Source organism: Nothoprocta perdicaria, unplaced genomic scaffold, assembly GCF_003342845.1.
Source record: "Nothoprocta perdicaria isolate Ctin4 unplaced genomic scaffold, notPer1 scaffold_62, whole genome shotgun sequence".
NCBI lineage: Eukaryota > Metazoa > Chordata > Aves > Tinamiformes > Tinamidae > Nothoprocta > Nothoprocta perdicaria.
This window is the reverse complement of record NW_020455888.1, coordinates 2824786-2836144: the sequence shown is the minus strand read 5'-3', so window position 1 is coordinate 2836144 and position 11359 is coordinate 2824786. Positions and strand designations below refer to the sequence as shown.

At 49.9% G+C, this 11359-nt stretch overlaps 1 protein-coding gene across 1 annotated transcript; it reads right to left on the bottom strand.

Annotated features, from left to right (window-relative positions):
* Positions 1-755: 755 nt before the first annotated feature.
* ALOX5AP (arachidonate 5-lipoxygenase activating protein) lies at positions 756-8538 on the bottom strand. Its single transcript, XM_026049839.1, has 5 exons — positions 8427-8538; positions 4167-4266; positions 3024-3094; positions 1971-2052; positions 756-1507 (listed from the first exon to the last, which is right to left on the bottom strand). Exons 1-5 carry the CDS (start codon positions 8515-8517, stop codon positions 1345-1347), a joined length of 507 nt encoding a protein of 168 aa, XP_025905624.1. The 5' UTR covers positions 8518-8538; the 3' UTR covers positions 756-1344.
* Positions 8539-11359: the final 2821 nt, after the last annotated feature.

Sequence of the window (11359 nt, the reverse complement as noted above, 5' to 3'; positions counted from 1 at the left end):
AATCATCATGCAATAAGCATGTTTATAACTAGCCTTTCATGTCTAGCATTCCTGCCCAAGATAAAAGAAAAAAACAAAAGCGTGTGTTATTTTAGCACTGCCAGTACAGAGATAACAGAGGCTGATGTCAGAGAGCAGCGCTCACAAGCACCTCTGCAGCGCACCAGCCTGGGAAGAAGCCCATAAGCCTCAGTACAAAGGCAGCCTGCTTTCTTGGATCCTCTCTGAAAACAGCTCTGCAGACTCTCTCCTCACGTAGCTAGCAGACTCCGTCCCTCCCAGAGGAGTCATAAAATGCAGCTTTATCCATCCTGCATGTGGTAATCAGACAGGCTTAAGAGCTTAAGCATTCATATGGTAGCAATGTTTAAAAAGATTGTGCCTGCCTGTTTGCCTGCCTCGGTGTGCCTCTGAAAATCAAACTCTTCCTTGATATTGACTTGTAGGGGCACACTGTAAGTGAAGGAGGCAGGGAATTAAACTTGCTAATGGGGAAGGAGCTGTTCAGTGTGCATCCTTCGGAGCCAGTGCTGCTGGCACAYGCAGAGGCAGCGCTGCTCCTTTGCAGGGATCTGGCCCATTGCTGCTCCCTGCACTGGCACGTCCGGGCCTTGGAGAGCCACGATCGAGCGCTGCACAAAAACACGGGAGAAAGCAGATTTCGTCCTCTTAGACTGCTTTATTAAACAAAACAAAACCAACCCTATCACAAATACACCAGATCCTCATTTACACAAGATCACTTCCCACACCTCTGGAAGCATAAAAAGGCTGAAGTGTAAATGAGACCAGTGTTAAGGAGAATTATGCCTGTGAATATCTACACAGGAAGACCAGGCAAGGGCTAATTTGCCATTCTCTGGCACTGGTGGGAGCGTGGTCACCCACAAGCACAAGGACATGGTAGGTGAAGAGGCTGGACTGTTTGCATGGGTGAAATCCTCTGCAGAATGCAGCTGCAGCTGCACATCTGTCAGGATGGCTGCACATGAGCGAGGCTGTGAGGCTCCTGGTTTTCATGACAAGAGCTAACTATAGCACAGCTATGGGGAAAGCATAAAATATTCCTCACAGTCGTAAAATCAGCTTTATAAAGTACAATTTGCAGAAAAAAATCTAAAGAATTAACTGGAAGTTGTTACCATTCCTTGGGCATGCTGAGTGCTCACAATAAATCTTTTTCTTGAAGCAAAAAGCAAGGTTACATCAAACTACAAAGCCCACTGAGCGTTAGATTTACAGCAATCTAAAAGGGTTACAGGTTCATTTCTTCAACAGTTGAATTATGTCTGCTTCTGGGCATCAATCTATTAAGCATGCTGACCCCCTCAGTGCAACAGAAAGTTAGGGAATGAGCAGCAGTGGAGAGATTGCGCTGGTGATCGTTTTTATGTGCATCTCAAAGTCACTTCCAAAAAAGAAGATGAGATAGTAGTTGAGTATTCCAGCTACAGACATGAGGAACAGGAACAAAAGGATGCGCTTTCCAAATAAGTGTCCAGGAGTGCTGAGGAGACAGAAAGGAAGAAAAGCAACTCATTAAAATACATAAAATCTTGCTTAAAAAGTCCTCAGACTGCAGAGTTTGTTGTCAGGACCAAATGAGAGATCTCAGGAGGTGGGACGGAGACGGCCCATTTCTGTTCTGACTTGCATGTCTGCAAAGGGCAGCTCCAAGCCCTTAAATGCCAATGGGAAGTCTCAGCCAGCAGCATGGGTCTGGATCTGGCCCTCTGTGCTCAGCACAGGCTGCTTCTTAGAGCAGCAGCTATTCAGAAAGACCCACGTGTCTTCTCAGCCATCAAAGGCGATGAGGCAATTTTGTTTGTGTGCAAAATTAGCTTTATTAATGGGAAAGGAAGATACTGTGCAAACAGAAACACAAGCACGCACATGGGCATTTGCATATGCTGTGTGAGCAGGGAAAACAACAGGAAAAGGGTTTGAAAAGGGGCTCTGCAAATTCTCACCTCTGAGTCCTTTCGCCGAGGTAGCCCACGAAGTACTTCTGCCTCACAAACAGGTACATGAGCCCCGCAAAGGCAGCAGGGGCTGAGCAAAGGGTAAAACAACATGTTACACAGGCTGCATGTGCTGTCCCCCATCTGCTGCCTGTGCTGGGCAGGGCTCTGGGGAAAGCGTGGCCTTGGGCTAGGATCTGAGCAGTGGAAACAGGACAGAAAACATGGTATGGARAACAGGAGACTTTTCCACTGCACCGCTCCGCTTTTTCAGGGCACTCTGTGGGTCTAATTCTGCCCTCGGCACGCTTGCCACAGCCAGAAAGCTGCCTCAGGTCGTGCTGTGCCTGAGGAGGAGAGTGCCAGCTTCGCCACCGGGTTCACCAGAAATAAAAGACAGCCAAATAATGCACTTTTCCAGGAGCAGGTGAGGGACTGTATTATGGCTCCGTATGCATTTTTGAGCACACAGGAGCACACTCCTTCCCCCTCTAATTCTACGTTTTCCCATCCCTGCAGGCAAAAGCTCCTCTTGTCTTCTCCCAGACAAGACACTCCACATTTCCAGAGAAAAAAATACTCAAAGACCCTAGGAAAGTAGTTATGCATGCTCTGGAGCTTAAATTTGGGAAAAGTCCCGCTATATTCAATGGGGGMATATTTAGGTATGCCAGTAAATACCCTGCGAGTGGCGCTTGTCCCGGGACAGGAGGAGGTGATGCCGCTTTCACCCTCCTGCCCCCATCCTGGGTGCCTTCTCCCCGGATCCAACCACCAGCCTTAGCCACCTCCTCACAGCCTCCTCCGAGGCTGTTTGCTCAAGCGAGCCCATTCCCATTCTGGAGGGTGAATAACACGGCATGCCCAGCATCCAGGCTGCTAATCTCTCTTCTCCTTCAAGAAATCAGGTCCCTGCTTCATTTCAGCGAGCGGAGCCGATGCCCGAGCGTGGCCAGAGCCTCCCCTGCAGTCTGGCAGCGTCTCCGTGTGCCCTGTCCCTTCCCTAGCCGCTGACGGTTGAAGGAGAAAGAAGAAAGCCAAAACCAACCCGMCGCGTGTTACCTTGGCTACAAAGCAGCCCCGCACACCACAGCACGGCGAGGAACGTGGGGTAGGTATGTCCGCAGTTCTGGCTGGAAAGGAATTCACACGGCAGGAGTGAGAAGAGAGGGAAGCGGAAGGGAGCCGCTAGGTTCCGCAGGGTGAATCGGGGCTCCTGCTCCTTTCTGTTTATTCCACAGCCCCGYGAGGCAGCGCGTGGGCAGGATGCGCATGCCGAGCTGCCTCACGCGCCCACAGTCACCGTGGGGAGAGCGGCTCATGGTCAGCGTGYCCGTGCCCAAACCAGGCACTTCGCTTCCCTCTTCCCTGCCTGGGATCCCACAAACGCGCCTGGGATCCAGCTGCCCTGCTTTGCCTGGTGGTGCCAAAGCCAGCCCCCTCTCTATCCTATACAGCAGGCTCTGTGCTCCTTGGAAAACGCTCATAGTGGGGTCCTGTTACTCAGGGTATTGGCTGGAGGACAAGTGTGCAGCAAGCTGGGGTGTCTGACGAAGCTTACACAGCTCACTGCACGAACAAGAGTGATTTCCAACTCCTTCCTCCAGAAGGAAATGCTTTTCCAGGGAGAAATCTTTCCCTGTTGGCAACAACGCCCCTGTAAAGGGCAGGATTTTGGTCTTCTAGACTGCTTCAAGCACATTGTCAGTACTTTGTGAGCAATAAGAAATATTTCTTTTCTTCGCCTTCTCGATTGGAAACAATTTTCCCTTCTACTTGCTTGTAAGGGCTGTCAAACCGAGGCCTAAGGAAAGAGGTGCAGAGGCAGGTGCTGCAGGCCCTGCCTGGGGCCTAAGCGCAGGCCTTCATTGCGAGCGCTGCCTTCTACCTTCCTGCAGGGCTGCGGTGTCTTTGGGACACAGGCTGYGCTCGTATCACGCGTAAGCACTAGGCCCTGCCGGGGAGCTGCTTCCCGAGGAGCTGCTTCCCGAAGGCAGCGCTACCCCAGGGCAGTACAAACCCACAGAGCCTGGAGCAGAGCCGGGTTATCCAGCAAAGAACTCGAGAGCCCCGTGCCCGGACAGCGCCGCCGGGCACACAGCAACGGGAACAACCATYCCCGGGGCATTTGGAGCCCCCCTTGGCTTAAGGAAGCCACAAGGATGGCAGATGGGCCCCGTCGCGGTGCGGGRCTTGGCTACTCACTTGGCCGTGTAGACGCGGTCGAAGGTGGAGGATCCCGGCCGCTGGAAGCCTTTGCCATTGCAGTGCTTGCTTTCGTGCTCCACTTTGCTAGCAAAGAARGCTGTGTGAACAGGAAAGAGAGGAGATGCAGTTGGGGGGCATCTCTTGGCTTTGTGGGATGGATGCTGGCTCCTACGGCCAGGGCTCTGCAGCATTTTTGTGCCACCTTTTTACTCCTTTCTCAGGGGATTAAAGAAAAAGGGGGGTTATTCCAAACCAGTATCTGAGCTGGATGGAGAAATCCCCCATCCAGAGCAACGCATTTCTCAGCTTGAATTGGGTGTTAAAGCTGATRGATGAGTCAGTGGAAACTGTAAATAAGTAACGATGATGCTCCAGTTACAAGAAATTATTCTGAGGGCCTAGCATAAGGACACCTATCTTGTTCACTGATCTTTATGTACCACATTGTGTTTTCCCCACTTAAGCAATAGTCTTGTGTCAGGATGTTAACTGCTGCAGAAAGGCAGCACTGTGAGATAATGTATCATGAGCACATGACAAACACGTTTTATCTAATGACACTAAACCAGACTATCAATCATATGTCTAAATACATCAGGCAGACCTCTGACAGGCTACAAATTACCAGCTGAGTTTTATCACGTATCCAATCTCAGTGCACCCAAACTTCTCTGCAGTTCTGAATACTAGCAGAAGATATATATATAAAAAGATGAAACATCAGGAAAAACATTAAAACATTTCTATAACAATATGAGTAGGTAGAACTTGATAAATTGCAGGATTTCATTCCAGAATCTTAACAGTTGCTTCTCTTTTTGTCACAGATGCTGTATGTTTTCTCTACTTAAACTGCCTCCCTCAAAAGCTGCTGTGTTTTCTGCTTTCCAGTAGTGAGTGATTCCCTGGGCACATCCAGCTGTTCTGTCACTTTTCTTAAAAGAAGAATAAAAAAAAACCACTGTGTTTTTATATATTTTTAAACCAGTGACTCGGCAGGGCTGCGAACCTCCCAGTGCTCACAGTGCAGTACATTGCTGGAGCATAGGAAGAGTTGGGATAAGGACTGGGTGCTGGAGCAGGCACCAAGYGGTGACAGAGCTGTGGTGGTGTGGTCCAGATGAAGATGTCCAGTTGTTGCTGAGGCCTCTGACACAGGGGTATCACTCGGCCTATGTCATTAAGGGGACCTCGTCAAAGAGGACTAGGCTGGCCAGTGTTTTCTTGATGGGAACCAGCCTCTCCCCCCGATGGCCTTGGATCACACGGGCTCGCTGGGCAACGTAGCCTCCTCTTTTGCATCCAGGTGAGATCACTAGAACATGCCACAGCTTCAGGGAAAGCCAAGAGTGAGCTACATATCTGTATATATGAACACCTCTGAACTGCTGTCACTAGGGAGGATGAAACCTCACTTCCAGTGAGTCCTTTCCCTTGGAAGCAGCACTCATCTCATGCTGCTCCCTGGCTCTGTCCATCTCGCATACTCTGCGGGATCTCCAGATCTCCCTGGAASGGCTGGACCAGACTGGTGGCTCGCATCCCATGGTGGGCTGGTCATGGGCTTGCTCTCACAGCACACAGACTTGGCGGGTGTTAGACGGACATGGCCAGGGCAGGGAAGGTGGGACACTCTACAGAGATCATTTGCAACTCCAGAACCTCACGGCCGAGCACAGTTCACAGCCTGGCATGAGACGAGTGAGCAGAGCAGAGAGGTGTGAGACAGGAGTGGAGGTGGGAGACACGTCTCCTGTCTAAGAGATTTAATTCAGCTCACCTGCAGCAGGTGCCAATGGCCGAGGCTCCAGGGCTGCCTTGAGCAGGAGCCACCACAGTCCCAGCATCTCCTCCAGCCTGGCTGCTCCTGTTCCCCCTGACACCAGCAAACACACAGATGGGCAGGGGAGATGGGAGTGCAGGGTTTCCATATTACAGAATCATAGAATCATAGAATGCTTAAGGTTGGAAGGGACCTCAGAGGTCATCGAGTCCAACCCCCCTGCTCACACAAGGTCACCGTGGCATGTGGCACAGGGCTGCATCCAAGCGGGGTTTAAAGATCTCCAAAGAAGGAGACTCCACAAGCTCTCTGGGCAGCCTGTTCCAGGGCTCTGTCACCCTCACTGTCACCCTCACTGTTTTATTTTCATGGGATGAAAATAAAACACTTCTGTTGTTAGGTCTGTCTTCAGCAGGATCATTCTCATGACCTGGCTCGTGGCCTCACTATGAGCGAGAGAAGGAGGAACCTCTCTGTGGGATCAAAGGTGGATAGGAGACTACAGCAGCTTGCAGTTAAGGTGCAAAAGACCTAAATCCAAGCTTGCATTTTTCACAAGCTCATGCGAGCAGAAGTGGCTGCTGATGCTGAGCCCCCAGAATGCTGGCAAACACACAAGTTGTCCCTTGCTTCCATTGACTTGCTTTGCTTCCTCCTTCCTGCTCCGCTCAGTGCTTCCCCTGGCTTGTCTGGCAGGGGAAAGCTTTTTAATTACAACATCTCACTGATGCAAGAACCAAGCTTAGGGTGACATGTGTGGCTGGGTGACATCTGACAGCTCGCTGCCTTCTGCAGAACAGGCACGTTCCCAGCGCTAAGGAGGCGCCAGAAAAGGGATGTTGGACTGGGGCAGAATCACAGCAAGTGAAACTGTAATGGTTGTGCTTGCTTAAGGATAGTTAAGCAGATGCCTACGTGCTGTGCTGAGCCAAAGCCACGGCAAGAGTTTTGCACACCTGATAGCCCCAACCAGCAGCTCTTCTGCCATGATTATTACCACAAATGTTGCAGGAAGAGCATCAGCTCCTCCTAAACAGAAAACCAGGGAGGGGGACATCCAACGAGGCAAGCTCAGGAATCACAGTTTAGGGCCATGTGCTACTTGGGATTGGCACCCGGAGCCCTGTGCCAAGCACAGCTCAYGGTTGTACCCTTGCAGGCAGATTTCCAGCGAGCGAGTGTGTCCCGGGCTGCAGTGTGTGGGAATGCGGGAGTTTCAGAGTAAGAGGACAAATCCATACATAAAGGCAGTGATCTGGTTAAATAACAGACATGGAAATTCAACATTTTCTTTTAATTGCAGCATGTGCTCTGATCACAGCGAGCCGTGGCCGAGCATTGGGTTTGAATGTCCCTGCTTTTACTGCCTATGTCAAAACTGCTCGAATCCTCAGCTTTTTTTCTCCCTCTGTGGCAGCTCTGCTTATGCCGTGGCCCTGGCACTTCCCCTCTTTGCAACTGCCCAAGAATAGCTTGTTAACAAGAACCATGATGCAGTTTTTTGCTTTGTCCAACGTGGTTTGCACTCAGCGTGAATCTTTGCATTTGCCTCCTGAAAACTGTTAAAGGGGATTTCAAGCATTTGTGCTAGATGCTCTGCACACCATTCTCCTTGAACTCAGGGCRATCTCAGTGCAGCTGCAGGAAAACTCACTCCTTTGGCTGTTTTCTAGGCACAATTTTCTGTTTAAGTATTAAATATTAATACTGATCTGATTATTTGTACGAGATGAGTATAAAGTGTTTTTAAAAGAAAGAAAATGGCTCGCAGAAAYGAAAATCTTATAGTTTTTAACTCATAGTTTAAAAAAAAAAAAAGACCCTAAACTCTAAAGCATAGTACTGAAGTTACAGAGCTCTGAATAAGGTAAGAGAAATAAAAAAGGAATTTATCCACTGCAGAAAACCTGCAGCATTTTCTAGTCAGCACTGAGTGAAAACTCATCCAGCTGAAGGATYGGGGATGCAGAAACGTCGGATAGCTGGATCCTGGCAGACAGTCAGGCGTCTCAGGCTTCGGTGGTGCTTGCGGTGGCCTCACCAGCCCGGTGGGATCTTGCCCAGAAGAAATGGGCAAGATTTCCCTCACCAGATCTTGCCTCATCCCCCATGCAGTCGCTCAGCTTCCCTGGCCCCAGGCTCTCCCTGGCTGCCTCCGTTGGGGTCTGGGACTGCAGAGATGTCCCCGTTGCTGAAGCTCGATACACCCCCTCGCAGGCAGCCACAGCACATTGTCCCTTCCATCAGCTGCTGTGTGTGTGACTAACTCGCTCTAGGATGCCRCAGAATAGGACAGTGCTAAGATACTGAAGCACTGGCATGCAAAATGCTTAGAGGAATAATTTTTAAAGCCCAAGTCATTCCTAAACACACACACAAATACAACAAGACTGTGTCCAAAGACCAGCATACGTCATACTCAGTTTTTCCCCACTCCTTTTTAGCCCGTAAATAAATGCCTGTTTTTGGCTTACCATTCTGGACAACGCTTATCAAGGTGACTATGGCGAGCAGGACGATGCTTCCCAGCATTTCGTGGTCCATCTTGCCAGCCAGCTTGTCCATGCGCCCGGCAGCAGCTCAGCCCTGCAGAGCACAGAAGGAGGAAGTGATGGGCTCTCTTATCTCGAATCATGAGACACTTCCTATGGCTTCACGGCTCGCATAGGCAGCATCGCTTGCTTAGATGTCTATCAGTGCAACACGGCAGCAGTGCGTAACCCCTCCGCCTGACCATATACCCTTATTTACAGATGAAGCTGAAGCCAGATAGATATTCAGGATCCAAGAAGATGAATAATAAAGATCCCTATTTACCTTTCTGCTCAGGGGCAAAACGGCATCCTCTGTATCTGAGGTATTTGGTTAGCTGTGCTGGGCAGCAGGAAGCTGGAGAAGACCAGCCAAGCTGTCGTGTCACTGCCTACGTGAGCCCCACCAGCACACAAATTAAAGGCAGGAGGAATGAACTGTTGGGCAGTGCAGCAACAGCAGAGCTCTCAGGCATGGTCCCTGCGGTCACAGCCCCATCTGGCTCACTGGTGATGAGGCCCCACAGCTCTGGGTCACGAGCCAAAGCTCCTCAGCCTTGTAGCACATGGGTATGGGCAGGTTATACAAAGAGAATGGACATGCTGTGACCATCATGGGTGGCCACAGAAATATATCTTTCATTTCCAGGGATGGATCCTGCAGCTTTTACCCCTGTGAATAACTCCCTGGAAGACAGCAACAGTGACCGGAATTCAGCATTTTACAGGCTTGGACTTCCCCATTGTACCCCAATTTTATTAGTCCAGATGTGGTGCAACTGAACATAAGTATGGCAGCATGTTTATTGCCTCAGCTTCATGTTTGTGGCAGGACTCCGCTATTGACTCCATTAAAGCTACCTAAGAGGTCTGGATAGTGCCCATAGTCCAAGCAACATCCACATGAGTAGACCCCTTTCTGGATGTTCAGCTAGTTACCAATTCCCAGCAGATGCAAAACATATATAACAATGACAGATTCAGCTGCAACTGTATATTTTTATCCGGGCTTTTTATCATGCAAAAACACCTGAATTATTTGACATGGAAATCTATCGCTGGCTACAGGCAAATATGCAAACACGCACTGGCTGGGAGGTGTATGATTAACCTAGTCTTTGAGTTGTGACCTTTTATTACTAGGAGAGGGCTGTATTTCTGGGAAATTAAACTGTGGTCTTAGAGCCACAGARATGCACTCATGTGAGGTGCAAAACCATAAATAGTAAAGGTTTCAGATTTGGCCTGTGATGTGTTCTCCAGACTTTTAACTCTGGTAAATTCAATTTAAAATAAATCAAGAACAACAACAACAACGCACAGTAGCATGGGAATGCTTTTATTCAGGCTGAAATTCTTATTTTCCTCGTAAAATAAAAGTAAAAACTTTTATTACCAAGCATCAATGTTTTGTGGTCTGTTGAGCACAGGATCATTGCTGGTATTTAAGGGTGGTGTTTAAGGTTAATTCTTTGGAATTCTTCTATTAATCTTTGGAAAAGGAAACTCATCACCTGTAAGTGCTGTGAAATTAAGCCGGGAGAGGAGTGTTGGCCTCGCAAAAGGCAGGGGATGCTCGGGTAGGAGGGAGCTGCTGGTGGCATCCTTGGCCTCACCTTGGAGCTCATGATGTGGGACAACGACGGAGGGGATGTGGGTCCCCAAGGCAGCAGCAGATGGACTTCTTCCAGCCTTCCTCACAGCAGGGGCTCATCCTTCCTTTTCTCTCCTGCTCATTTTACACCAGCTCAAACCTCCCAGCTACCCGGTCCGGAGGGTGATAAAAGCCGATGAGACTGTTGTGCACCTCAAACACACCGCAAGAATCCACCCTCCTCTCCACCTTCAAAGGCTCCCCAAAGACGGCTTCGATTTGGCAGCCTTCTCCTGGCAGCCAGGCTCCTGGGGCGTGCAGCTGCCATGAGGTAAAGAAATAAATAGCAGGAGGGCACCGCAGCCGCTCTGCAGGCAGGACCACCCAAGAGCAGTAGCACCCGGGTGCCGTTGGGCTGCTCTTCTCCCTCCCCCGTGGCTTGTTTCCCACTCCTTTGTTTTTATTGTGGTGAACCTGCATGATCTCTGAAAAAATTGGCACTCTGAGGCTGAAGAAACGTTGGTGCCGAGTATCGCATTGCACTACATTGCACCTGGCCATTGGAAATGAGGCAGGCCCCCCTAAAAGAAGTGCCTGTGAGGGGAAGCCTTAAGGAGAGATGTCTGCGTCCTCAGTGCCCACGAGCCCCTGTGTGTGCTGCTCCAGCACAGGGAATCTTGCATTTTTCCAGCCCTTCTGCTTGTTCTAGTGTTATTTGAAATCCACATCTTCCTGCTTGAGGAAGATAAACTCAGTAGGGTGAGCTACGAATCACGAGAAAACGCGGCAGCTGGCAAGCGCTCCCAGTTGTGCYGCGACGCTTCCAGCACATTAATCTCCTTCTCTGGAAATCCTTAGCAGCCATTGAGAACAATTCCTTCACAGAAATACTTTCGTTCTGAATAGGAAGAGACAGTGGATGCAGATCTAAAAATACCRCCCTGGATATTCATCTCTCCTCTGCTCGTGTGCTCTGGTGCCGCTCCTCAGCTGTCAGCTGCAAGGCTCAAGTGCGTGTGTGTCCCAATAAACCTGCCCAGCCCAGCCAGGCGCCTGTATGGAGCTCCTAGAGGACAYGCAGCCATCCTGCTTTATCCCAATGGCTTTATCCCATTGTGCTTTATCCGAAGGACAGCACAGGCCCCTCTTGCAGGGACTGGKTTACAGCAGCGCGGCGCTTTGCCAGCTTAAGGCACCCTCATACCCCCCAAGCTCACACACACAGGGGCACGTGACGTTGTTTTGTTCAATCCCGTCCTACCCCAAGCCTGGAGAAACAAAT